Consider the following 27,071-nt stretch of genomic DNA (forward strand, 5'->3'; position numbering starts at 1 on the left):
CCCCGGCCGGGCCGTCAGGAGCTACAGGCTCCCGCCCGCCCTCAGGGCGCCTCAGGCGGGGCGAGGCCCCCACCGTCCCTCGCCGCTGCGGCGGGAAGCGGCGGAAAACGCGTTAAAGCCCCGCGTGCTTAGAGCGCTTTTGCCACAAGCCGGGGGGGGTGGGGGGGATCGTCTGCCTGGGCGGGTGCGGGGCTGCGAGGCCGCGGCGGGCTCCTTCCCCGGCCGCTCAGCAGAGACGCTGCCTTATGCGGGACAGCCCTCCCCGAGGGCTGCCTGGGCTAACGCCCCACCTTTGCCGCTGTGGAGGGCGGAGTGGGGGGGCGGCAGCCCCCGTTGGCGGCCTCTCCTCCCCTCCCCGCTGGCCCGGCCCGGTTCGCTCCGGCGCGTTAACCCCGGCGGCTCCGGGAGCGGCTCCCTCCCCACAGCCCTCCTTCCTCCGGCAGCAGAAACCAGACACCGGGACGGCCCCGCGCAGCCTTTCTGGGGAGCGGCGCCTGTGTCCCGGCGGCGCCGGGAGGCCGCTCCGCCGCTGCCCCGCCGCCCGGCCATGCCGCGGCCCGGCTAGGCGTCGGCGGTCGCGGCGCCCTGCTCGGAGCTCCCTGCCCGCACCATGCCATGTGTCCCGCGAAGCCGGGCGGCACACATCTTCTGGCTCCTCGTCCTTCACGTCCAAGCGCTCTGCCTGGGCCGGGTCTCGCCGGCCGGCAGCTCGCTCTTCCCCGACGGAACGCAAGGTCAGTAGCGGCGGGCGGGTTGGGGTGCGGAGAGTTCCCCGGGCACGGCGTGAGAGTGAGTTCCCGCCGGCTCCCTGCCGGGCAGCCTCCCCGCGGGGGTGCTGCCAGCCGGTCGAGTCACAGCTCCTTGGAGCTGCTCGGGCAGAGGAGGCGGCGAACCTCGCTGCTTCGGCCCCCCGCCGCCCCCGGTTTGGTGTTAGCGTTACCGCCCGGACTCTTGCGGGGTAGAAGCTCTCAGCGTTGCCCTCGGCACCTCCTGGGACTGGCTGCTCCAGACTTGCATTTAAAGTTTTGCAGTGAGAGCACACGGCTCTGGCTGTGCCTTGCCGCTGCTTTTTTGGAAGTCGGTGAACTGAACTGTGTAGATGAAAATATTGCTAAATCCTGCTTTTTTATCATCTTCCCCGTTAAGAGGCATCTCTCTAAACACCTGAATTGTTTTGCAGTACTGAGAAAGTTTAGTGCCCTGATTTTTAAATTTTTTTTTTAAAAAAACCATCACTTCTGTACTGTAGCAGCTCAAACTACAGAGGGATTGGTGTTATCAGGATATAAAACCCACTGTTGTTCATATTCAGTGAGGATACTAAGTTAAGAGTGAGGTTTCATAGAATCACAGAATGGTTTGGGTTGGAAGGGACCTCAAAGATCATCTAGTTCCAACCCCCTTGCTGCGGGCAGGGACACCCTCTGCTAGACCACGTTGCCCAAAGCTTCATCCAACCTGGCCTGGAACACTTCCAGGGAGGGGGCATCCACAACCTCTCTGGGCAACCTGTTCCAGTGCCTCACCACTCTAACAGTAAAGAATTTCTTTCTAACATCTAATCTAAATCGACCCTCCTTCAGCTTAAACCCATTCCCCCTTGTCCTGTCACTACACTCCCTGATTCATCTGTGAGAGGAGTCTCTTGAGGCTGCTCCCTCAGATAGGTTATTCCAGTAGTTGGTACTGACTGCACACCGCACTGGGGGAGCGTAACTCATGAATTTTATCCTGTTGCCTGTTACGAGGAAAATCAGAGAAGCAGCTCCCATGAGAATAATTATGGTTAGCTGGAAGACTCTGCCTGGTGGTAGAAGACTGGAAAGTGTAGGAAGAAGTTTTGCTTCCTGAAAACCTTCCTGATGCAATCAACAGCTGTGGTGCTGTCAGTGGGAGAGCTTGAACACAGAGGAGAAAATCTCCTGTGTCCCTCAGAGATCATGGAAAGGAAAAGTGGTTAAGTAAGCTGCCTGAGAAGTGAACAATTATCCTAAAGTTAGTTCCTGTTGGATTCATTTAAAGTGAATGCAAACAATTATTGCATTTCTGTGACTCTATGTGACACAGAATAGGCATGACTATGTTAGCATGTAGTAACTGTTTAATTGCCAGCCATTTGGAAATGAATGTAGAATTAATTTAACTTTCTAGCCATGAAAACCTAGGCTTTACCAAGAGTTTGCAGATAGCTTTGTGTAAAGGAGCAGTTCAAAATTTGGCTAATTTTTTTCAAAGAAAGATTGAATGCAGTGCTAAGTGCAAAGGACTAAAACTTGTGTTTTGTATAGCTGAAGTGGCTGTTAAAAGTTGTGCTCCCTCCACATCCATGACAAGTGTGGCAGATGGGGCAGTTAAGGATGCCCTTGCTGAATGTTGCAGACCTGCTCCCTGCGACAGAGCTTTGCAGCTTGGGTTATTTCCTGGGTACAGAGTCTTTCTTTGGCTGTGGAAGATGCTTCCTACAGAGATGAGCAAGGCTACTTCCTATCCCAAGGAATTGTTTGAAAAGAAGCCAGAGAGTCTGAGGGGCAGATGTAGATGAACTACGAAGATGGGGATGACACAGCAGCCAATGATGATGTGTCACATTTTAAAGGAATATTGTCAGGAAACATGTTGTCTGTCTAAAAGAAATTGTGCGTTTCCTGTCGTCTGACAAACCATGTATGTTTTTCTCTTTATCCTAGTTTACTCACTTTGTGTACAGCCATTCTTAGTATAGGCGGTTCTCTGCTGTGTGTGGTGAGTTTGAATCCACAGAGGAGCAGAACAGACAACAGTGGTTTTGAATATTATCAGATGTTTTTTATGAGGCAGAATTAGGAAGGTCTCCAGGGAATGTTTCTCCAACAACTTAAACAATTCTTAGACTCTTCAAAGAAGTGTGAAGGTCTTGAACCTTTCTTGTCCTGTGTAGCCAGAAAGGCCTGTGCAAACATCATGATTTCAAAGCAAAGTGCTTACTTGAACATGTCCTGCTCAGTGTGATGTTTTGGTCTCACTCGCACCACTGAAGCAAGTCGGTGTGCTCAGGCCACACTTGTGGAAAGACAGAGCGTTCTCTGGAGTAACACAAGCCGCCCAAGGAAGTCTTCCCTTTCCTGGCCTATAAATCCTAGGCAGTGCCACTCAACAGGCAGGATTTCCCTGGAGTGGAGAGTATTCTAGGTGGCCAAGTAGAATGTGGCATGCCAGTCCCAAGGCTCATCAGTCGCATTGGAATAGATTCCCTCCATTTAATGTTTACTGGCACTAAGTTTTGTGGGAACTTGTGGTGTTTTAATATAAATTAATTTTAGTTTAGGAAAATTGAGGCAGTCAGCATTGAAGAATACAACCCTTCCTCTTTTGCAGTGTGGATTGCATGTATTAAGTTACTTGGTTTGTTGCCTCTGCCTTCTAGTTGACTGTTATTCTTTCCTAGAGGGACAAAAGGTGTCACCAAAATTGTATCTCTTGTCTTTGTTTTAGACTCTTCTCTAGAGTCTAAAATACCACTTGGCATTAGCTAGAAAGGCCAAGTGGTATTTTAGGCTTAATGTGGAGCTCAGTAAATTGTTCTGTTATTGGTAGGATTGCCTTTGCTAACCTCTACCCAACAGTCTAGATAAAACTGATAATGATTACTTGCAGAAATATCTTTAGCATCATCTTGTTAAACTTTGTGTTGTTTCCAAAAGACCTGAGGGAATAAGATTACTTTTTAATAATTGGTTTCTGCAGTTATATTACAGTATATTATTATTGCAAGATAATTTCCCTCTCCAGTGCCTAGCGTTCAGAAATGAGTATTTAAGGAGTGGGTGGAAGAATTTAGACTTCTCCACCTTGATAATCCTGTTCCCACCAGATGCGAAGGCATTATTTTCCCTTTTACTGTTGATGATGTCTAATTTGCCTTAACCTCTACACACTGATTACTGTAGTGATGAAATAAAAAACTTCCTTGAATAGTTTGAAGTCCAAAAGTGCAAGTCTTCGGTCTTGCACAGAGCTTAAAAGTTAAGCCACAACAAATTAAGCTCAAGACATCAAGCAGAGGCATATTGCACAGTGACAGCAAATGAGTAAGTTTTCCTTCAGGCATTTAATTTGATTATTTCATGAGTTGTGCAGAAAACCAGAGAAATGGGGGCCTTGTCTTGCAGCATTCTCTGTTAGCCTGTCTTTGCTACTACTATACAGGATGTGGGATTTCCCAGAAGCCTTATAATTCAATTGTTGCAGGTAAGCCATGTTTTTGTGTGTTTCTCCTCTCTTCCCCTTGGCCGTTTTTTGCTTCTCTGTGGAGCACGAGGAAGGAAGCACCTTGGTGTAGCTTCAGCTGCCAAATTGTCAGGTAGTTGGCACCTTTTGTGCTATCTTCAGGTGGTGTAAACTGCAGGCATGAAGGTGTAGACTGAGTTTTCAATGTCTCAGTCCCTGCTGTGCTTAGGTGGACAAGGGCAGGAGATGTCTCTCAGAACTTGTGGTAGGTCTCCATGTTGTCAAGACCCGCCACTGTGGTGATCTAAAAGCCCACTACTGTGGCTTGTCCTGCAAAGGCACAAAGTCATTGTAGGCTGGTGGGAAGGATTGCTTACAGAGATATCTGTTGTGTATGAGAATAAGCTTGCTTCTGAAATAAAGATGCTACTGAGACAAGGCCAAACTTCTCATGTAGTTTTGTATATGTGCTGGGAAGTGGGTTTTTAGTGTGGCTGTTTTTCTGGGTTTGGTTTTTGGGTTTTTGTGTGTGGAGGTGTTGGTGTGTAGGGTGGGGTTTTTTTGATTAAGAGTGATTTAGTGCATGTGTCTCAAGGATCCATGGCCTGAGGAAGCACAAGCAGCCACATCTCATACTGAAGCTAATGAGGACAAAGGAGATATGTTCTTTCCTGAAGGGGATGCATTTGGACAGATATCTGTCTGGGCATGATTTATCTGGTGTGGCTTTGAAAGTGCTGGTAGTGGAGAGAGAAGTGTCACTAGTAGGAGAGACAGTCCTGGGAGTAAATTGCTCTGGAAGTACCTGGAGCAGGCTAATTGCTTTATTAATCAGCTTAATTAATGAATGAGGTGTAATCACTTCATATATAAGTGGCTGGGACTTTGGGAATGCAGAACAGCCCAGGGGAAAGAGGAGCTGTAATGACGTGTATCCTCACAATTTCTTTTCAATGAAATAAGATCAGACTCTCACTTGGGCTGAAGTCAAGTATGGCAGTGGAAAATATGTCCCTTAGGGTATGAGTTCTTAGGGACTCTGTTTTATGTGGATTTATGTTATTTGCTTGGGGCTTTTGAGTTTTTACACTGATTTTAAAAAATATAAAATTGGGAACAGGTGTTGTTTGTTCTGTTTCACAGCAGGAGATAAGAATGCCAGTAACACTTTTGTTCTGATAAGTGATAAGGCATCCAATCTCTCCCCTGATTGTAACCCCTTATACAAAAGGGTATGGTTACTTCATTCTGCTTCAAACCCTTCTTTAAAATTCCCTCCTCTGCTGCAACATCTGCTAAAGCTGATGCTTCTGAGGTGCTGTTGCTACAGTCTATGAAGCCATTTAGTTATGTTGTCTTAACCCATGTGTATAAGGCTCTGTCTTCTACTTCAGGTGGTCAGCTTTCTGGATGTGTGAGGAGGAGATCCTTGATCAGAACCTGCTGTGCACGTGACCTAGGACAGAGAGGGTTCCCAGCTTTTGTGGGATTGGGAAGGTGTTATAGTCAATCCTTTATATGAATGGTGACAAAATACTTGAAAAGAATGTTTAGCTTCTGAATTGAGTGTTGTAATGGGAGAATAGAAAGTGAAAAGGAGGATTGTATTGGCGTGGTGTGTGCACTGCCTGCCTTTGTGTCGGTAGGATGGTGTGGTGAATTGTCACTTTTGAGTTTCCCTTTATATCTTGTGAGATCTGAACAGGCTAGCATTCACCCTAGTTTTGCTTTTTTTTTTTTTTCCCCCTTCCTCTCAGAGCAATTTATCAAGACATTGCCAGAATACCACGTGGTTGATCCAGTGAGAGTAGATGCGAGTGGGCATTTCCTTTCTTTTAATTTACACCATCACATCTCAAACACAAGGAAGAAGAGAGATCTCAGCAAAAAGGAGAATGTGGTATATTACAAAATTAACCATGAGGAAAAGGATCTGTTTTTTAACTTGACTGTCCACATGGGATTTCTTTCCCATAACTACGTAGTAGAAAGAAGACGTGGCAACCACACTAGTGCGAAGATTGCAACTCACTCAGGAGTTCCTTGCCACTTCATTGGCACAGTGTTGCAGCCAGGTTCCGGGAGTGGAACAGCAGCAGTCAGCACTTGCAATGGCCTGGTAAGTGATGTTACCTTTACTGGGGTTCTGTGCTAATTTTGGTGTCATTAGAACTGAACTAGAGCTTTGGTATATGAATATGTCTGCTAAGAAACTGGATGAGCCAATCTGATACCTTACTGACATAATGCTCTGAAAGAATCAGTTTGATACTATGGATGTCATTTGGATTTTTGGAAGAGAGAATCAGAAGTTAATGCCGAGGCCCTTGAGGTTTACTTTTGACTGTATTTTTTTTTTCTGGTGGTCTGGTCTGAACATTTCTGAACATATGAATTGGACTGAACATACCCTTCATCTGGCTTGAAGCCTTCCAAATATCCAGTCATTGTGTTGGTCCTGTTAGTAGTTGGATTGCCTTTGCTATGCATCTGGATATGAGTTTCTGGTTTAGTTTCCTCTGAAAGGAATGTAGCTCAAGTGCACTGAAACTGCTCTGCAAATCAAACCAACTGATGGTAAGTTGGGAAAACTGGGAGGTTTGCTTCAGAACTGCACTGCAACTTCAGAAAGAAATGGTGGGGTAGATGCAACCTTAGCAAGAGCTTTAAATTCAAACCTGAACCACTTCTAGTTGTCCCTCATTCAAAAGAGCACCTCTGAGGCTGGAGCTTGAAGTCTTACGTTTCTCAACAGCCTGTGGTTCAGCCTGAGACAAGGAAGTGGAAACCTTATTTTTGCTGTGCTTTGTTTTTTAGCACTATCACAGTTTAGGTTTCTAGTTCTAGAGAATAAGGCTGAACCTGTCTTGTCAGGGAGGGGAAGAAGAGACAAACTGCCTGAGTGTGAAGGGGATGCTGAAGGGAGCTCTGTAAAATGACACACGTAATCTGTGAGAGGCAAAATGCAAAGGGTTTGTGGACTGGGCAGGCAGAGGTGATGAAGTGTGTGCAGTGTGCATGTGCTCTAGTGCCTTGATCCTTGAGTGACATATGATGGTATTTGAGAGTACACAGAGCAGTGCACTGATGCCTTTTGGCCAACACATCTAAGTCTGCAGCAGGCTAGGGGCTGATGTTTCATTCTTGAACCTACATGCAACAAGGTGAGTATCTGTAAAGTACATCCTTTCACTGCCAGCCTGTCAATATCGAATTGTGTTCCTCACTATTGATCAGTACGAAATTTTCAGAACCTTTGGAAAATCAGGGGATTACAGAAGTATCTTGGCACTGTACACAAAGCAACGTGAATACAGCTCTGAGGTAGATGAAATGGGAAACTTTGGAATCTTATACAACTGCTGATAACACTTTTGGCATGTTGCCTGGAGAAACAGACCATTGCTTGAGGTCAAAGCTTCAGTCCCACAGGCATGAAGATCAGGGATTTTTGAAGTAATTCTTCCAACGGGGACCACCTTATAAAAACTTCTCTGAAACATATTATGGTCATACATGGTCAATAAGGAGGAGATATGATGCAAGTAGTTCCTTTGGTTGGTTTCTCTTGTATCTTAGCCTTCAAATACGGGGAACAGGAATATTAGTGATGTTCCTTTCCTGATGCTGTTTTAGCTTGACTGTTCAGGTATGTTGTAAAATGATAAACATACTGTGCTTTTTTTTGTTGAGATGGTCTTTAATAAGCTAAATGAGGCACCAGTTTACCATGGTAATGAGTGACAAGGAAGTGTGTGATCTCTAAACTGCTAAGTTTTTGCTTTCTTAGTGGAAAATACTGATTTGATTAATAAGTTTTACTGGAATGTCCCTTTTGTTGACATTTTTAGTGGGAGATGGTTGAAATGTTATCCCGTAACTTTGTCCAAATGAATTGCTGAAGAATATGTCATCTTTTGCAACGCTGTCCCCCTGCCCAAAAAGAAAAAAAAAAGAAAAAAGAGAAAAAGAAAAAAATTTGGCCTGAAGTGGGGCAAAATAAAATCCTAAAGATGCCTGGGGGAGGGGAGTCCTAGTTTTAGTCCTCTTTCTGGAACGACTTCCTCTCATATGAAGTCTAGTTGGTTCATTTTTGAAAGTTCCTGAATTTCCAGGATAATAGCAGTGAATAAGAACAAAACAAAAATGAGTGGTGTTGATTTGTGTTTTGTCATAAAGATCACTCCTACACGGCAATGAAAGTATAGAAAACCTAGAACTGGATTTTCATCTCCCTTGTGTTTTTACTTTGAAATGTATTTCTGCTTCCATTGGTATTACATGGGCATTACTCAGGCAGCAAAGATACAACTCTTAATATTCATTTTTATTTTTGACATTCTTCAGAATCACATTTCTTCTGCATAAATCAGGTGGACGGAGCTGCGAAGATGTGGTTTTCTGAGGGGCATCTGTTTGACTAAATCATATTGACGAATGATTGAAAAAGAAAAGTGACACTTTCAAAATGTGGGAAAGAGCTTTTTTGCCATTAGCGCTTCTCTAGGTTGATAGTATGTTGCTTTTTCAGCTAGAATGTCATCATGCTTAGGAACTGCAGCATTTCCTTAGTTGTTTTGAAAACAAAATATGCTGATGTCTTACAAATTTCATTTTCCTATGTATTTCTCTGTTCCCAAAATGGCCTGCAAGGGGAATAACAGTGTGACAGATTTGAGAAATAAGAATGGGGGGACAGTCATTGTATGACATTGTCAATTTTGAAAAATGTAAAAATGTATCTATTTTCAGAAATATATTTGGAAACAAATGGCTATGTTCATAAAGGGATTTGGGTGGAATTAGACAAGAAGATAAAGAGGACAAATTAGCAGAGATCTGGAGGAACTCAGTTCTAATTTCCAAATCCATTTTTTTTCGAACACCTTGTGATATCCTTGATTTTCAGTCATGCTAAATAGGTCATGACCTTCTGAACAGGTTGAAACACATGATACTGTAAGCTCTGTCTCTTCTTCTCTGGGTCAGTTGTCTAGTTTAGTCTTTTGCACTTCTGAGTCTTGTAGAATAATGCATGAAACTGTGTTAACATGGGAAGAGTGGGGCAGACCTCGCTGTTTATTTTGGGTTACAGTTGGAGGAGGAAATGCCAGAGAGGAAGTCGCTACTGGAACACCAGAAACAGATCAAACTGGCACTTGGGGAGAGAGCAGACGTGAAATCTCTTAGGTACAGGAAAATTTCCAAGAGGAAGTAAAGGGAGAAAATAGTTTGTTTTTTATCTCCCTTAGTGGAAATTGTATTTGGATTTGTCTTGGTAGACTATTTAGGGCACACTTCTAATAATGCTTTATGTTTCCACAGTGCCTTTCTGCAGATTTTGCAAATACTAATGCCTTAATTCTCAATTGTGTGTTAGTCCTGAGATCCCTTGTTGCAGCAGTAGTGTCAGCTTGTCCCCTCAGCAGGGCTGGGAGGGAGCAGAGCTCAATGAAGTTGAATGAATAGCCTAGGTTTATGCACTGAGTCCTATAGAGCTGCGAAGCGAATTATTCTCTGATAGTCTATCCTCTTCATTAGGAACAAGGCCCTCTTTTATTCATCAGTAACGCAGACACTGTTTATAGTATTTTTAGATGACAGAGCATCATTAAGGCTTTGTTTCCTTGACACTTGTTTACAGTGTGGAGCTGTCAATCGACAGTTGCTTCTGGTAATACTTCTGTCTTCAAAGGCTATACAAGCATTAGCGTGGAAATGACAGAAGAATGGCAGAACATTAGTATGGAAATTGAGAACAATCAGTACACATGTACCTGGCCATACTGGGACTCGGGTAGCACTGTGGACAGATCGTGCTTTGGCTGTCTCCAGCTGGTCAGAAGGTAGCCTCTGTCCTGATAGGCATCAGCGTTTATAAGAAGTGCTGTCATCATCTGCTGCCCAGGCAACAGCAATGCAGTACAAAGTCATGAAGCACTGTTTGTTTATTTATTCCTCTTCTCAAAATCCAGCTACTGCAGAACAGTGCTGGTTTTTTAGCAGTGACAGACATACACACCAAACCTGGTGGCTGCTCCATACCCTGGTGATCTGTAGAAAACTGGGCCAAGTCTGCTGCCCATGGTTTTCGAAAGATTTCCCCCACCTCAGTTCTCTCTGCACCCAGCCACAGTCAGGCAGCCCTCTGTGAACATTTAACTGGTGGCTGTATGACCATTTCTCTTTATATGGCAGCTGATGGGAGATGCCCCAAGTGGGTTATCTCTGTCTGCCCTGATGCATGTGGCAAGTTTGTCACCAAAAAGCTGAATGGTGGATGAATTCTGCTCCAATGTAACTGTTTTCCTTATTGCAGGATATCACCATTATATGAAGCCTAAGAATAAGGTCTGGTGCTTATGCAGTGTAGCCTATATTCTTAATCTTGTGCACTCCATGTAGTGTAAAATCCAACAATGGTATTTTATCTGTTGCAGACTTGCTTCAGTTTTGGGGAAATCAACATGTTCTCTGTTCTCCTGCTACATGCTAAGAAGCTCTTCTAGTTAGTGTGAGATGCCTTTTCCATTCTGGCCCACATGTTACCTTCTTATGATCTGTCCCACGTAGAACAGATCTGTGCAGGTACTGTAGCAGTACTGCATTGTTAGTGTGCTCTATGAAAGTGATCTAATATTGCTGTTCAGACTTTCCTCTCCTAAGGATATGAAAAGCCTGCATCAGGATGTCAGAATAATTGGTGTTTTCCTTAGATGAAGTTCAGGGTTAAAGGAATCTTTTATTTAAAACAGTTGTATAATATTTTGTTCTAAAGTAGTGGAAGAATTAAATGCGTTGCTAAGTGAATAGTAGGGATTTTTATCTGCTTCTGTATCTCCAGATTTGTGAAGTTGTTTGGTTATTAACCATTTGTTTGCTAATCTGTTGTTTAAGGTAGTTACCAGAGCTCTGCAAAGCTCCTGTTCTATGCCATTCACTCCTATAGCCCAGAAAAATGACCATGTCTTTCTGTTCCCTTGTGGTATACCTGTGACCAACAAAATTGTTTCTCTTCAAATGCAAGTGATTTTTGATTATGGTAAGTGAGTAAGTATATGGCAGTGCTGAAATACACTTAAGGCAAGACGGGATGTAACCTTTTCTTCAGTTGCACTTGTGACCACCTGAAACTGGATTCAGCAGTGATCTCTGATACGGAATTGTAGAGCCCCAGAACACATTTGGACACACATGCTGTTTTGGTGGCTGTTATTTTAAGAGATGGAGTGTGTATTCCTGTTGTGCTACCTCAGATAAATGAATTCCATTCTGGGAAAAAGGGTACTGGGATACAAATACACGAGTTCTTCTCCAGGGGTCTCTTTCCCTTCACTCATTTCTCCTTGCTTCCTCTAAGAGAGTCTCTCACTTCCTTGTTTTCCATTCCCCTGCCTTATAGTACTTGGTGGGTCCTGTTTATGGTTGAAATTATGGCAGGTGGCCCTATCTGCCAGTCATGTCATATTATTTAGGTGTCAGTGACATCGCAGCAGCAGCATCTTTTGGTTTGTCCAGCTAGTGATGGTCTGCTGGAGCCAAAATGTAGGAATAAGGTGTTTGAAGAATGCCAGGCATGCCAGCCTTTTCCATGAGGAGGGGTATTGCTGCATGGTTGGATATAATGGAGCTTCCAGAGTTGTGATTTGGCTTGTTCTGCGTATGTAGAGAAGGAAAGACTTGCTAAGTAAACCTGTGGTGTATCTGCTGTACGTTTCTTCTCTTAGGCAGTAGTATGGAAAATACTCTAAGTAGAAAAACTTAGGCAGAAAGTAAATACAGTGTGCCCTGCACATCTGTTCTATATCATGCTTGGTTTGCCATTTTCCTCCATACAATAATAATTATCCGGATATTCTCCTTGCTTCACTAATGTTGTGGTTGTGTTGTGTGTTTTTGTTTTTCTGAAGATGATCCAAAGATAGGGTGTGTGGTGGTGGTTTTTTTTCTTTGTTTTGTTGTTTTGGTTTATTTTCCCCAACAGATTCATCATTCAAACTTTGACTAGTATTTACTGCAGTACTTTAACATCCATCCCTTTTCTTTGTGTTTGAACTTCAACTATCCATCTGCCAGCTCCCTTCCCCCAGTCTTTTGTCTGAAAAAATACTCTAATTGACAGGTCAAACGAATCCATCAGTGATCTCAATACATGAGAATCCGTCTGTCTGTGGCTCCTGGTCTTGGCCTTGTCACCTTTAACCAATATGAAGTTATTAGCCCACAAGCTGGGTATGGCTGCAGTTTTTTTTAATGTAGTTGTGAAGTTTCAGTGGAACCATCTTTGATGTGGTAGGTTAAAATAAGGAATAGTTGGTATGAACTGATTTAAATGGAGTATCCAGGATTTGAATGTCTGGCTCCTTTAAGATAACTAATTTTTAGGCATACAAAAGACAGACTTTTAAAATATATTTTTAAGAAATCTTATTCTCTTGTTTAAATTTATACCTACTTATTTGCTAATAAGATATGGAGCTGTCAATCATGTTTCCAGTTTTCATGAGTCTTTTTAAAGAATCTTCTCTGTGTGTGTGTATTATTTTGGGGTTTTTGTTGTTTTTTGGGGTTTTTTTCCACTGAAAGTTTTCATTTGTGATTTCATGAGTGTGGTCTTCTTTATGGAAAACATCTTGTTTACTGAGGGAAAACTGTGGGAGTGTGACTTCAGTCTAAAGGTTAAGAACCCAGAAGTTAAAAAAAAAACCAACTACCACGACATCTATTTTGCCTTGATTCTGTAATAATATGAGGTTTCTTCTAGTAGCTTTGGAAGTTGATGACCGAATTCAGCCCAACCTAAAAGAGGAATGGGGATATCAAAGCCAGTAAGTTCTTATGAATTTTGTAGGTAAGGGTGGGAACTTTTGATCAGTGAAATGATGGATGCACACATGGAGGTTGACCAGGGGCTCTGCAGAACATAGGTTGGTATGGAGCAGGGTGCGTTGCTACCCCTGGCCCAGCTGAAGGTGAGGAGTGCTGGAGGAGGAGATTCAGGAAATATTGGAGAAAATGGCTTTAAGTGAGGAAATGAAGCATATGTAAGAAGCAAATCTGTGGGGAAACGAGGTTTTGATAGTTCTGCTGTTCATAGACCTTTTCTTTAATCCATTTTCATGTTGGTAAAAGGAAGGAAGTAAACAGAATTGTTTGCACTGGTTGCCATATTAACAATGTGCTGTACCTGCTGCCCATCACAGCATGTGCTTTGTATGTAATCATTACTGATGAGCAGAAGAGAGGAGAACTGAAGCTTTCCTACATACCCAGTCAGTGATGCATATAATGTGACATTAATAGGGACACATCTCACCAATTGCATGCCGTGTTTTCTAGCTGTTTAAAAAAAAAAAAAGTACCAATAAAAGTCTTTCTTGACCCTGTTCTGAGTAGATAGACATTGGCAGGTTGTTAGGTGGTAAACAGCAATGGGTAATGTAAAAAACAGACCCAAATAGTCTGTGTCTGCTGCTTGCACTTAGAGGATAGATAGGCTAGCAGTACTTTTACAGCAGCTATGTGAGCCTGGCTTCTGGCACCAGCTGAAAACTAGCCTGAAGATCAAGGCCTGTCTTTTTAATTCTTTGTCTGTCAGAGAGGAGCAGCATCAGCATCAGGGGAGCAATTATATATATACACGTTAGACACATACACACACGCGAGTCATTGCAGAACAGTTACACTGCAGCTAAAGCTCTTGGTTTAAGATCCATGCTGTGTGCTGAGAAGGCTTCTGTGCTGTTGTATGTGTTTGGTATTACCAAGCCATGGCCAAATATATTGGGCTTGTCCAGAAACTGGCACTTAACAACGGCCTTTCCCAACCCATTTGTAAATTACAACAAAATTCAAGTATTCAGCGATTTAGGCTGGGATATTTATGCACTTTATGTACACACTGGCTCCAGGGCATCCTGTGGAGGAAGACACATCTGAAATTGCAAGCTTTAAAAATAAATAAGTAAATAAGTAGTAACAAAAAAAGCTGGTTGCCTTGGCTAAGCAGTGCCTATGTTTAAACATAGCCATTATGCATTACAATTCTCATGGCAAACAGCAACTCCTCAGTAAAACTGCTTAGGCTTGTTGATGCATGAAAATTCCAAGAGTAGGTCTAAATCCATTATAGTTGTAACTGTCTGCTCATGCAGACACTGTTTTTGATTTGAAGTTTTCTTCTGTTCAAATTCCACTCTTTTTCCATTTTTAAATTAATATTTTTCAAATAAAGATAATTCTAAATGCTCAGTCCAATCTTTAATACCTGTTTGTTTGGATGCAACATTAACTATCTGTTTCCTTAGCTAGAACAGTCATGGACCAAATCTCATCAAGATCATAAGAATGGAAACTGTAGATAGGGTGAATGTATGTTTTCTCCAACATCCTTTGTCCACCAATGACTAAGTAAGTATCTAGGGAAGAGTAAGAAGAGGGTAGTAGGATGTCTCCCATGTGTTCACCTTTGCTTCTGTTTTCAACTCAGATCAAATTTCTTCATATGGTATGTTTTCTTTGTTGAGAATCTATTGATACATTAGTCTTTCATGTACTTTCTTGGTCTCCCTTGATTCACTTGGTGCTAGAGACATGAATCTTTGCTATGAATTATAACAACTTAAAAATAGCGTTAGATATAGCTTCTTTTGTTTTTCACTAGCTTTCTATCAGCTTCATTTGATGTTTCCTGAAGCTATTGTCTTGGAGACAATGAACAGTCAAACACTGAGCACATTATTTGAGATGATTTACTCAGTGACATGGGGTATTCTTCTTTTCTTTTCTTGTTTTTTTTTCTTTTCATGTTTTTTTCTTTTTTCTTTCTTTTTTTCTTTTTTTGTGTCTTAGTAATTCCAAACATTTGACACAACCTTTTTGGACAGCTGTTGAGATGGACTTGTTCCAAGGCTTTTTTTTTTCCCCATGAAAATGTCTGCTCAGGTTCCTATTTCTGCACGGTAGCAGGTATGTCAGAGCCTGTTTAATATACAAAGGTCAGGATTGTTTCTCTGCTGCCTTTTCCCCTTCACCATGCCATGCTGTATCACTTTTCATTAATTTACAGTGAATTACATCTGCCTTCTTTTTCAGCTGCTCAGGCTCAGGGGAGCTTTCTGAAGTTAGAATCATAGAATCATAATAGAATGGTTTGGGTTGGAAGGGACCTCAAACATCACCTAGTTCCAACCCCCCTGCCATGGGCAGGCACACCCTCCACTAGACCACGTTGCCCAAAGCCCCATCCAGCCTGGCCTTGAACACTTCCAGGGAGGGGGCATCCACAGCTTCTCTGGGCAACCTGTGCCAGTGCCTCACCACCCTCACAGGGAAGAACGTCTCTCTAACATCTAACCTAACTCTACCCTCTTTTGGTTTAAACCCATTACCCCTTGTCCCATCACTCCATGCACTTGTAAACAGTCCCTCCCCATCTTTCCTGTAGGCCCCTTCAGGTACTGGAAGGCTGCAATTAGATCTCCCCGGAGCCTTCTCTTCTCCAGGCTGAACAACCCCAACTCTCTCAGCTTGTCCTCACAGGAGAGGTGCTCCAGCCCTCTGATCATCTTTGTGGCCTCCTCTGGACTCGCTCCAACAGCTCCACGTCTTTCTTGTAGTGAGGACCCCAGAGCTGGACGCAGTACTCCAGGTGGGGTCTCACCAGAGCGGAGTAGAGGGGCAGGATCACCTCCCTCAATCTGCTGGTCATGCTTCTTGTGATGCAGTTCATTGATTGTCCTTTGTCCTTACTCTCCTGAATAACTTCTTATAGCTATTTTATATCCTGTATAACAGACTCTAAACTAGTTTTTAATCCAAACTGTAAACAGAAGGAATGATGACATGAAGAAAAAAATCTTTATGTTCTTTTGTAACATTGTTAACATGGCCATAGCGCTGGAGCCTAATGGAACTTAATAGTTCAAGCAAATGTTTTTCTTCATTTTTGTTACCTGTGGTTTGTACCTTCATTTTCTATTCCCCTAAATTTTCTCCAAGTTTGACTTTATAAAATAGATAAATCAAGATCTAGTCAGGTCCCCTGTCTTTATGAATCGATCAGATCAAACAAATAGTAAATTAGGTATTGGAGGACAAAGCATGTTTGGTTTTGGCAAAAAACCAATTGCTAAGTAATTTATTTTACTTTTGCAGAAATTCCTCTGTTAAGAATTAACATGCTTCTGTGTTAGCAAGAGAAATATAAATAATTTGTATTCCTGTAGATCCCCTTGGTGGATACTTATGGAGCTGAAATGACATCGTAGGTCGTACTTCACCCTTTCTGAAGTCCATTACACTTCAGTTTGTATGTACCACTTAAGAAAAGTGCCTCTACCGAAAAGTATACAATGAATAATAGTTTTGGTAACTTCAGATCGACTACATTTAATTTGGAGAGTTTTATTGCTGAACAAAAACTTCCGGGTTTTTTTTTCTTCTTGTTTTCCCTACATGCTCACACAGTATAATTTCAAATGGAACTTTAGTTAGATCAAAACCTAAATTTTTGTGTATGATTTTGCTTTTTAATATGTTGTTTTCAATAACTTCCTAAATGAAACGTAGCAAACAGTTTATGTTACTTTATGAAAAGTATTGGGGAAAAAAATCTCCCAGTTTTTTCATTACATTGTTTTAGTTGATCTCAGTCTGCAGTTTTTTTGAGGAAAAAAAATTTGGCAGAAAAAATCCTCAGCTTTATATTTCTAAATACCAGTGGTTTAACAGCAAATCTCAAACAATTGTTCCCATCCCAAAAATTTTGTTTAATTAGTCCCTGATTACAGCTGTCTATTACTTTGGGGGTGGGCATGGGGGCAGCTGAACTAGGAGATTTTCTTTTGGGCTTAATGTCCATCAGGTTGAATGACAGACATGATATTGTAGTGCACCCATGCAAATATTTCTAGTGCCTTTGATGTTTTGAATGTTGTATAATTATTGTTTATAATTTACACAGTGGTGGCAATCTATTAATTGCAAATAATTTTTGCATTCTACAATGCATCAAATTTGTATTTGCAAGATTGGCAGAGGAATATTGTTATCTGGAATGTTCATAGTTAGAAACATGATCTTCAATTGAAAACAAATAAGCCTGTCATATAGTTTCCTACATATATGGGTTTGTTTTTTTTCTCAGGTCCTTTAAGTGAAAGAAAATTGTGTCTGCAGTTCTCTATAGAACTGTTGCTCTCTGGTATTAATGTATTCTAATAAGCCAGAAATAATCTATTTTTCTAGGTCATGTAAACCATGGTTTGCCCCATGGCCTAGTAACTAGTTTTTAAAGGCAGAATTTTCATTGTGCTGTCAGCACTGTCAGGGACTTCGAGGGCCTGTATCTTGAGATGTAAATAATAATTGCTATGGGGAAGTTGCAGACTTGAGTGCATTTAGGTTAAAATTCAGTTTGGTGCTGTTGACTTTACAAAAATCTCTGTGCTGTGACTGCTCTTACCCCTCACAACTCTGCCCACTTGCCAGTGGTTAAATGAAGAAAGAGCTTGAATTTGATGAATATAGGCTGTGACTGTCCTTCCTGGCTCCTTTGTGTGTCATTTCATGGAGCCCTTCCTGCTCAGGGCATGAATACACTACTGGCTGTAAGTTTTGGAATAATAAGAAGTTGAGGGCTGGAAAGAGCAGGTGAGAAATGTGTGTGAACCCCAGAGGGGTTGAGCAAACATCTGCAGATACTGCACGCCTGGTTCTTGCGGTGCACTGTTGTATCAGAGGGCTGCACGAAGCTGGTTAAGTATCTGGATCTGTTTGGGCAGCCACGTGGAGTGGCAAGGAACAGTCTTGTTCCCTCGCCCTTACACTGGTGCTCACCGCTGCTGCTTCCCAGGCATGGGAGGCATCACACAGGAAGCAGGTGATGTTTGGCAGTGTGAAGGGGCTGCTATGGCTGGCCCTGCGTGCCAGGGAACACGTCGTGTTCAGAATGCACTTCAGCCAGAAGTGCGGAGGCCAAAACATGGGGTTGTTTTTTTTTCCCCCCTTGCGTGCTATGCAACATGGCATAATGTACCAGCTGCTAAAGTATAACTACCCTTGTGATTGCTGTATTTCATTTGCACTTTCCTCTAGCTAAGTTCCTTTAGCTGGCTCAGCTGTTATAATGATAGCTGTCAGTGAATACTTCTTTCATCTGTGGTCTTATTCTGACAAGGAAGATTACTTATGTATTTAAATGTTAGTACAAGCAGGTATTAAATACATAGTATTTGCTCTCCCTGGTCTTCCTGCTGCATTAAGATGTGCAAAACAAATAGGAAGAAGAAACTGCGCTTGTTTTAATGATGCATTGTATTTCATTATTTTACAAAAAAAAGAAACAATATGTTTTTCAGTCTTTATTGTCACTTCTTCACACTGGGACTGTCAGGAGTCCTTCTACTAGGGTGAAAAATATGTTGTGTTAGCATTGTGCTGAATATAGTAAGATCTAAGACTAGGCCTCTAAGATCTGTTATAATTACAAGCAATAATTTGTAACTGTTAACCTATGCTGGAGTTGCAGCTCTGATTTCTAATCCTGTAGATCTAGTGTGAGTCTGTTATGGGTGTGTTTAACTTCTAAAAGGGAGACTGGTTAAAAATGATGAAGGCTTAAAAAGAAACAGCCTGAAGGATAAAATACTTAAGTTGTATGGGACTTGTTTAATGAGATCTTTGTGGCAACTGAAGGCAAGTGATAATTCATTGTTACTGTATTCATTCTTTTGTTAAAAAAGTGAAACACAGAAAGCTCGTGGGAATAAATAGTAAGAAGTAAACGCAATTAAAGGAAACCCAAAATTTAGTTCTTGTAAATGCAGTAATTATGGAGTGGGGGGAGGATAAAAATTAACATACAAGCTGGTACAATAACTGAAAAACTTGGTTCATAAGCAAAAAATATCTTGAAGAAAAGCTTGTTAAAGGTGCACAAATTGAAAACTTTTTCAAACATGTTGGAATTAGGAAGCCTTCCTGAGATTCAGTGGACAATTATGTGACTGAGAACAAAAGAAATGGTTGAAGGAGATAAGGCTGTAGTGGAGAAGCTACATTATTACTAAGAAAAGGTGCTATTCAAAAGGAGTTAATATAAAAATGCTGAATTACTAACGGTGAGACATAGTGTATCATTTAAATTGACCTTGGAAGGTGGGTAAATATGCAGGCAATGAGCTATCTTGGATGGCAGAATAGTAATGGATCAAATGAGCAACTGATGGCGGAAAGCTCCACCAAAGTGTCCATTTTTGTGTTCTTATGGCATAGGGTATGTAACACCCAGGTTTTCACCAACCTGGAGTATTTTTGCTATATCTAATTGTTAATATAGATACCCTTCTCTTGAAAGTTGTGTTGTGCATGGTATAGAAAACAAGAATTAGCTGCTGTTTCTGCCATGAGATTTCTTTTAAAAGTAAATTCTTTCTGGCTTTGTTTTCCATATGAAATCTGAATGTCCTTTGTTTCTCTTTGTCCTCAAGGGCCTCATTAGATCTTAATCTGCATTAAACAGTCTTGGCCATGTCCGTAGTTGACACCAAAGCATTTGAACTGCGTTGCCTACACATTTTACAACAGCTGTTGTCTTTTTTCCTCATAACTCATAACCAAAGAGAGAAGCCATATTTCTTCCCTGAACAAATTTTTACATCATGCCAGTTCAGAGTGGCTCAGTACTTGCTGACAGCTTTTGATGTATCTTTATACAATCTAGTTAAATTACAGCCTGGTAGCAGAGGCTTGTCAAAAAATGGCAGGTGCATTTAACCTTTTTTTGCATCAAAAAGCATAGAGGAAGCTACTACTATTTCTTCAAAGTAGGACTGCAATCCCAACAGCCAGAAAAAAGGTAGAGTAGTAAAGGCTTCTCCTTATCCAGGAGGAATGCATGTTTCTTATTTTATTGCTAGCTAAGCTACAGGGACAACATGCCACCTGTTTATCCAATTAAGTGTTCTCTTTCGAATGAGGAAATGTATTTCACTTGGCTTTGGAGAAGAGCTCAAAAGTCTGAGAATAGTGGCAATTCAGGAGGGAGATGCCAAGGAGGGTTATAAAGCTAAATGACCATTACTGTTCCTGTGGGAGGCAATCCAGATCTAAGGAGGGAATGAAACTGGAGAGCACAAACTAGCTATGACTAACCACAAAGCCCCTGCTTGCAGTAATAATCACTGTCTTTCAGGAAAAGAAGTAACTATGTGTTGAAAGAGAGACTAAATATGTAATGCCAGATCATGAGCTACACTGGTTTTTGCAGGTGAGGTTTTAGGTGATCAAATTTGTTTTGTAGCAATGCTCTGAGTTGCTTTGCTGGTCATTAGAAAGGAATATGATCCCCAAGACAGCTATGATAGTTTTTTGGCCGGTTTTTTGTAGTTAGGATATGTCTTCTTCCAGCAAGATGGCATAGTACCTTTTGGCATAGCCTCTTCATGTTATAGCTGTGAAAGTTGCTTTATATGGTACTTTTTCTAGTTAAGTTGATTATTGTTAAATTTGTGAAGAAATGCATTCTGTAAAGACCTTGAATGACAACTAGATATTTTAACATAAAAAAGGGCCAAGTTTGTTTATGTCAAGCTTCTTTATGGAGACTGAACCTCGCCAAACCGAGTTGCGTTTTTCATCCTTTGACAAGTGTTCTGTGTTTCCCCATTGCGAAGAATTTCTGTTCTTTGAATTACGAAGAACCACCTAACACTTCTTCACCCAGACAGTACAGTGTGAAGACTGAAGATGCAGAACACAGAGATGCAGTGATGTATAAAGCATGTAAATGGATAAGTCTTGGGGCAGTTAAAAGTCCAAATTAGAAAAACATGAGGCATAATAGCTGAGACTCTCAAAGTGGGTGGATTTTTGTGAAGTGGAGGAATTTGTGAATTGTCAGTCTGCCATTGGCATTCCTGACTCTTAGCCTTCATACAGGCTATTTTTGACTGAGCAAGTCACTTGGGTCCCATTTCTGTCCAAGCCAGGAGATCAGACTGATCTAACTTAAAAACAAAACCAAAACAAAAACCATCCCCAAAACAAACAGACACACCCCTCCCCAACCCAGTCCCAAACTAGAGCTAAGGGCCTCTTTTTTTCTTTTTTAAACTTGCTTACAAGACAAGCTGTCTTTAGGTGTTTAACCTGACCATGGCAATAGATTGAGCTGTGTTAGATTGGTAGCAATGCCACAGTGAATTCAGTAGTACTCCTCACCGTCATTTGTCCACTGTAGAATTAAATCAGGTCTCTAATTTATGTACTCACATGCTGTGTCTACAGTCTGTGAAGCACCACTGTGTCACTGACTGAGAAGAATCATGTTAGGCGTTTGGGAATTACTTTTCATCCTTTCTACCCACTCAGTTGTATCCAGCTAAGCAGACTAATGATATGTATGTAGTGAGAGGAGTACGTATGCATCTTTACACAGTTATTACTCTACCGTATTTGACACAGATCAAGTGTAATGATAGCTGTGCATTTCAGACCACTGTGTTACTTGGGGTTACAGGTTGCAGGTCAGTGGTACCTGGCTTTCTTCTGTCTGGTGTCAAGACAAGCCGTGCTCAGTTCTGCTTTAGCCATTGCTACTCTTCCTATCCATTGACTAGAAAGGGAGCTCACCTTGGCTCATTGTTCTCCTGGCTGTAATATCTGACTGATTGCAGAATAGTCTTTCGATTTGTCTAATGTGGTAGTGGTAAAGAGGAACCTGAATCCAGCCCCTAGGGACAAAGGGGTAGTAACTGGTGATTGCAGAGGTTTTCTGACTGTGGCAGGGTGTGTAACAGACCTCAACGTAGAACGGATAGCAGAAACCTCCTGCTGTGCATGAAACCTACTTGCAGGGCTAGCGGCAGTGTGATGAGCACCTGTACCACAGGTGCTGGACAAGACAGTAACAACTTTCATTCAGGAGTAATAGAGAAAGCCAATAAAACTGTAAATACCACAGCAAAGACTTTAAGTCTACTCAATTGCATAGCCTCGTAAATAAGGAGAATATCAAGTCAGGGAATTAGTGGGAGAAGTAAGACTGTTCGCATAGTCCCTTAAGTCTCTGTTCTGGGGATGCTTTTTATTTAAAATTACAATACAGTGGGCATTTCTCATCAGTGTGAAAAAGGCAGAGAAAGAACTAGTGGGAAGTGTAATATCCTATTTTACTATTCTCCAGGTGCCTGCCTTTGGTAGTTCTGGGAAATAGGATGGGGAGTAAGAGATGTTGGCCTGAGCCAGTTGTGCTCATCTTACATGAGATTTAGTTTATGCAATGGAAAACTGGCAGCTGGATCTGTTGATTTAGGGCTTCCCTTCATGTCCTGTTTCTAGATGCCTGAGTACTGTTCTGGATGCTCAGATCAGAGTGGTTTGTGAGGATTCACAGACTCTTCTTGGAACAAGCAGGCTGACATTCTTGAGAAGACCTGGGAAACTACAAAAAAGTAAATAAGCTTTGAAATTGGAGCACAGGAGATTAGGTAACTGTGGGAGATGATTTAGGCATACTTGGACCTATGTGAGGGTGGGATTTCAAGAAGTCAAGACATTCCCCTTTAGCACTACTCTGAAATCTGATTGATAAACATCTTACCTGCTTTGCAAGTGGCCTTTGTTCACTTCAACCTTATCTTTCTTTTAAGCATATGAAGGCTAAAGTGAAGGTAATTCTCCAGGGATCCGTGTGCCTCTATTTGGTATGAGTCCAGATAATGCAGTTGATGATACAAATAATTAAAACCAACACCTTTCCAAGTATAACTCTCCCAAATACCCAGATGTCTTCTGAACCAAGTGAGACACCTGACATGAGCTAAATCAACACACTTGTGGATAATACAGGGAGACAGAGAAGTGAAGAAGAGACAGAACTTTAAGAAAAGGAAAAAAAAATAAAAAGGAGAGCATGTTGTTAATGTAACTGATTGCAGAGAACAGATCTTGGCAGCCATAAAGTTCAGTTGTCTGGGATCTGTTATATACAGAAGCTGAGGCAGTGCAGTGTGTGTATGTCTAAATGACAGCAAGCACAGCAATATTCCTGTAGGGCTTGTGTCAGGGAGTGCTTTGCAGCGGTATGCATCAGGAGCATCCACTCACCAGTGGCTTTATTTGGGAACACAGATACTTAAGGAGACTGCAGCAGAACTTTATAAACTGCTGAAGACCTTTCAAAAGAACAGCAAAATAGCTGAAATGTGCCCTGCTTTTTAGGGGTGTTGTAGCATAATTCTGTGGTACTTTCAGTCAGAGTCATCGTGGCGTGAATGCCACAGCATTGCAGCTGTGGAGTCTGGCATAGCATTAACCTCTTTCCTGTGGCAGAAAATGTCATTCTGGGCAAAAAGCGTCTTTGCAAATAGATTGTTTCAGGCTGTCCTGTCAGCTGTCCCATCGGGGGCATTTCTGTTTCCTAGTATTAAGTGTTTCTCTACTGACCACTACTGGTATGCAGCAAGAAAAAAATAAATGGATCCTGAAAATGGGGTTTGCATGAGGACTCTGAGCTCTGGACCTGTTCAAATGTCATCCTGTCCTCAGCAGGCTTGTGCCCAACCTCTTTCCTTCAGGACAACTATGGGTAGGTTACTGGAGTGTCAAGCACAGAAAAGCAGGAGAGAGCATCTCAGCGTGTTGGCATATGAAGGGTCCAGTGCTCACAACAGCAAACACTTTGGCATTTGATGCAGTGAAAGGGAGGAGGCAAGCATGAGTTCCAGACAGGACTTAGAAGGTTTTTATAACCTCTTTTTTTGTCCTGTTCTGAGATGAACCTACCTATGCAAATACATTTCATACCTGCCTGCTGTAGATGGCGAACCCTAGGGAGCAGTGATTGTATGGGATGCTCTGCTGTGCTTGGCCCAGCACAGCCTGATAAAAGCAATGTCTGTGAGCATCAGCATTCTGGAGATGCTGAATGGGGCAAGCTTCAGAAGGTATTTTTTCCCCCTCCTTACAATTGCATCTTCTTGGCCAATATTCATTCAAACGAACAATTTCTGAACAGAGTAGTAGTTGGATCACTCAAGCAGGATGCATTAAAGAGCATGCATTCACCATAATTGTTTTTACAAATACCAAACAAGAAAAAGGTCCTCTTAAAATTTTCCCTTTGTTTTGGTCTTACTGTACTTGCTATAGTATTTTGTGTCCATTAGCCATACCTTAGAGGATATGATGTCTAAAGCAAATTAACATCTCTGTCTTCACATAACTTTGTCATAAGACCCCTTTTGTCCCTTTGTGGGTGACATACTGTGTTACACTGCTTTGTGAGTGCAATTCTATAGCGCAATACCAGCTTTTAGGTGTGATTTGTCATCTACCATACACTATTCTGTGTGATGCAGCTCAGGCCTCTTTTTGTTGCTTGCTCTGGCTTTTGTTACTCTCTCTGATCCCTGCTGGGATCTTTCTGATCCATGCTGCTTGCATGACTTCTCCAGTCCAAAAAAAGAGAGGGTGATGGGTGTGGAGGTAGGCTGGGCACCCGCTTCCCTCCCCACAGTGGTTGGCATCCTTTTTTCTCTTCTCCATAGTGCTATGGTGCCTTCTGTGGTATCAGAAACGTTGGGTTGTAGGAGAAGGCTGCTTGAGAGCAGAGCTCTTGTACATGAAGGGATGATGGAGGGACATGAGTTGCTCTAAATACAGCCTCTGACTTACTAGATAGGCTCCAGTTACTGCCTAAGATCTCTTGTCCGTGTCTCCCATGGCCATATCCTTGCTTGTCAGCAAGAGTGGAGTAACCTGGGAGTGACTGTAGGTGCTGCCCAGACTCCCTGAAGCTCACTAACTCTTTGTCCAAAACGCTTAATAGTACTACAGTTTGTAGTACTATCTCGTGTCTTTTTGGTGTTGGTTTCATGGAGGATTTAAATTCACGGCTTTCTGTTGGTGTAGTAAGATATCTCTTACATTGGTTTGTTACGTGATTGCAGTGCACTGGAGTTACAGCGAGAGAAGCCTGAGTGTCCTGTACTTGCATGCTAAATCCTGCAACATAAGAGCCAGATGAACTATTTAGAGAATTGTTTCCTGAAGAGTTTGCCAGGGCTGGAAAGGCTTTTGGGGTCACCTTTCACTTTAAGAAGTTACTGGGCAAGTATGTGAGGCAGCAAACTACTTACTTTCTGGCTTGGATTCTTTTCTGTATAGACTTGCAATGGTTTGAGTCAGACAGCAGACATGGTGCTTCCTCTGTAGTCTCTGCTTTTTTTATCTCTGAAAGGCTAATTTGTGCTCCAAAGATTGTGGTAAGAAAAGAGAGAGGTCAACTTGATGCTGACCACAAGAAATTCTAATTGTTTGGCTCTGCATAAGTGTTGGACAACATCACAGAAAATACTCTGGTAGTGCTTCCAGATCTGTCTTGTTCAGAGGCTGAGACAAAGACCATCTCTGGTTTTTCTGTATTACCGTAATGTCGAAGAGTGAAACATGTTCTCTCTGTCTTCTGCAGCAGTGTAAACTTAATGTCTGACTTGTACTACAGTTCTTCATGTTATTAGAGCAAAGATTTACCCAGAGGGGCAATTTCTTGCTGTGGTTACAGTAGGAAAAGGGACAGTAGTCCCAGACAATATACCATGTTGTTTCTGACTCATTGATTGTGCCAGATTTTTTTGATCTGTAAAATGGCTAGAACTGCTCCCACTGAGCTGAGAAGAGGCGTGGGGTCAGGGCTGGGAATGGAGGAATGATAGAGCTGGGCAGCAGGGTGAGTGGGTGTAGTGGGTGCCTACGGCTGCTGGGGACCTTGCTGTGTTTTCTTGGCTACCTCTGTGGGCAGAAGCTGGTGGTGAGTCTTGTCAGTCTCTGGCAGGTTTCCTGGCTCCCACGAACTGGCCAGCTGGCTCCTCTGCCCAGTCAGCTCAGTCACTGCCTGCCCAATCCAATTGTGAAATCCAAATTAAAGGCAGTGTTTAAATGCAAAGTATTTGGTTTTGCACGTGAATTTGCTCTTTACAAGGGCTAGTTATGCAGTAGTACAGCAGTAGTTTGGCATAGTATCTCCAGGGGGTTTTGGAGTATGGGAAGAGCAAAACAAGATTTTCTGAGCCATAAAAACTCTTAAGAATATTTGCAAAACCACTCACAGCTAAGGGCCAAATTCTGCTCTTGTTGTACAGCCAAGAAAAGGGTAAACACCAGAGTGTGATGTTGAATATTTTCATATGCTCAGAGCAACTTTAGATCTTCGGCTGTATGTTGATACAGATTTCCTTGTCTGTAATGAAGCAAGAATGTAGTGCTTCTAAATAATTTTTCCATTTTTGTAGGATTATTAACACAGCTGTCACACAAGGGCAGGGTCTACAATCTGACTAAGTTTTACCGAAGAGTTTAACTTGAGTATTTTTAACATAGCTCGCATTACTTGTGTGGTCTTGTCAAGAGCTGTAGTAGTAGCAGAAGTAGTCTTGGTATATAGTTGGCCCTATTAAGTATAGTTCAATACCATTTGAAATTAGAATTGGTGCTTAGTAGAAAATTTGAAGTGAACTTGTCTGTGTAACTACTAATGATAGAAGTAAGGGTACAGGAAAGTTTTTAAAACCCAGGAGAGACATCAGGAAGCATGTCTAATAAGCTCTGTAGGCACCTAGAAGAAACAGGCAGGAGAAGCCAGGGATGGGATTCAGCGAGCAGCACTGGGGTGTGCAGATTACCAGTGAAGGTGGTACCTGTGAGTGCTGGAAGTCTACTTGCTGCAGTTCAAACTGTTTCATATTGCTGTGGTTCATGATGTGTGTGTGGCTGTGGAAATTGGATGTCTGACATAAGAATGCAAGACCAACACACTCCCCACTTCTGTTACCAGAGCAGACAGTTTGCTGTTTTAAACACTG

The 27,071-nt window shown here is 42.1% G+C and overlaps 1 protein-coding gene across 2 annotated transcripts in view; it reads left to right on the forward strand.

Annotated features, from left to right (window-relative positions):
* The first annotated feature begins 240 nt into the window (after positions 1 to 240).
* The window catches only part of ADAMTS12 (ADAM metallopeptidase with thrombospondin type 1 motif 12), a 177,021-nt gene continuing 150,190 nt past the window's right edge, over positions 241 to 27,071 (forward strand). Inside the window, exons 1-2 of one of the 2 annotated variants that reach the window (XM_075739601.1) lie at positions 459 to 734; positions 5,964 to 6,325. In XM_075739601.1, the coding sequence (XP_075595716.1) occupies positions 611 to 734; positions 5,964 to 6,325 (486 nt within the window). In that variant the 5' untranslated portion in view covers positions 459 to 610. Of the gene's footprint in view, positions 735 to 5,963; positions 6,326 to 27,071 lie in introns of both variants that reach the window. The other variant, XM_075739600.1, reaches the window with a different exon arrangement.

This window comes from Balearica regulorum, chromosome Z (assembly GCF_011004875.1).
Source record: "Balearica regulorum gibbericeps isolate bBalReg1 chromosome Z, bBalReg1.pri, whole genome shotgun sequence".
Lineage (NCBI taxonomy): Eukaryota > Metazoa > Chordata > Aves > Gruiformes > Gruidae > Balearica > Balearica regulorum.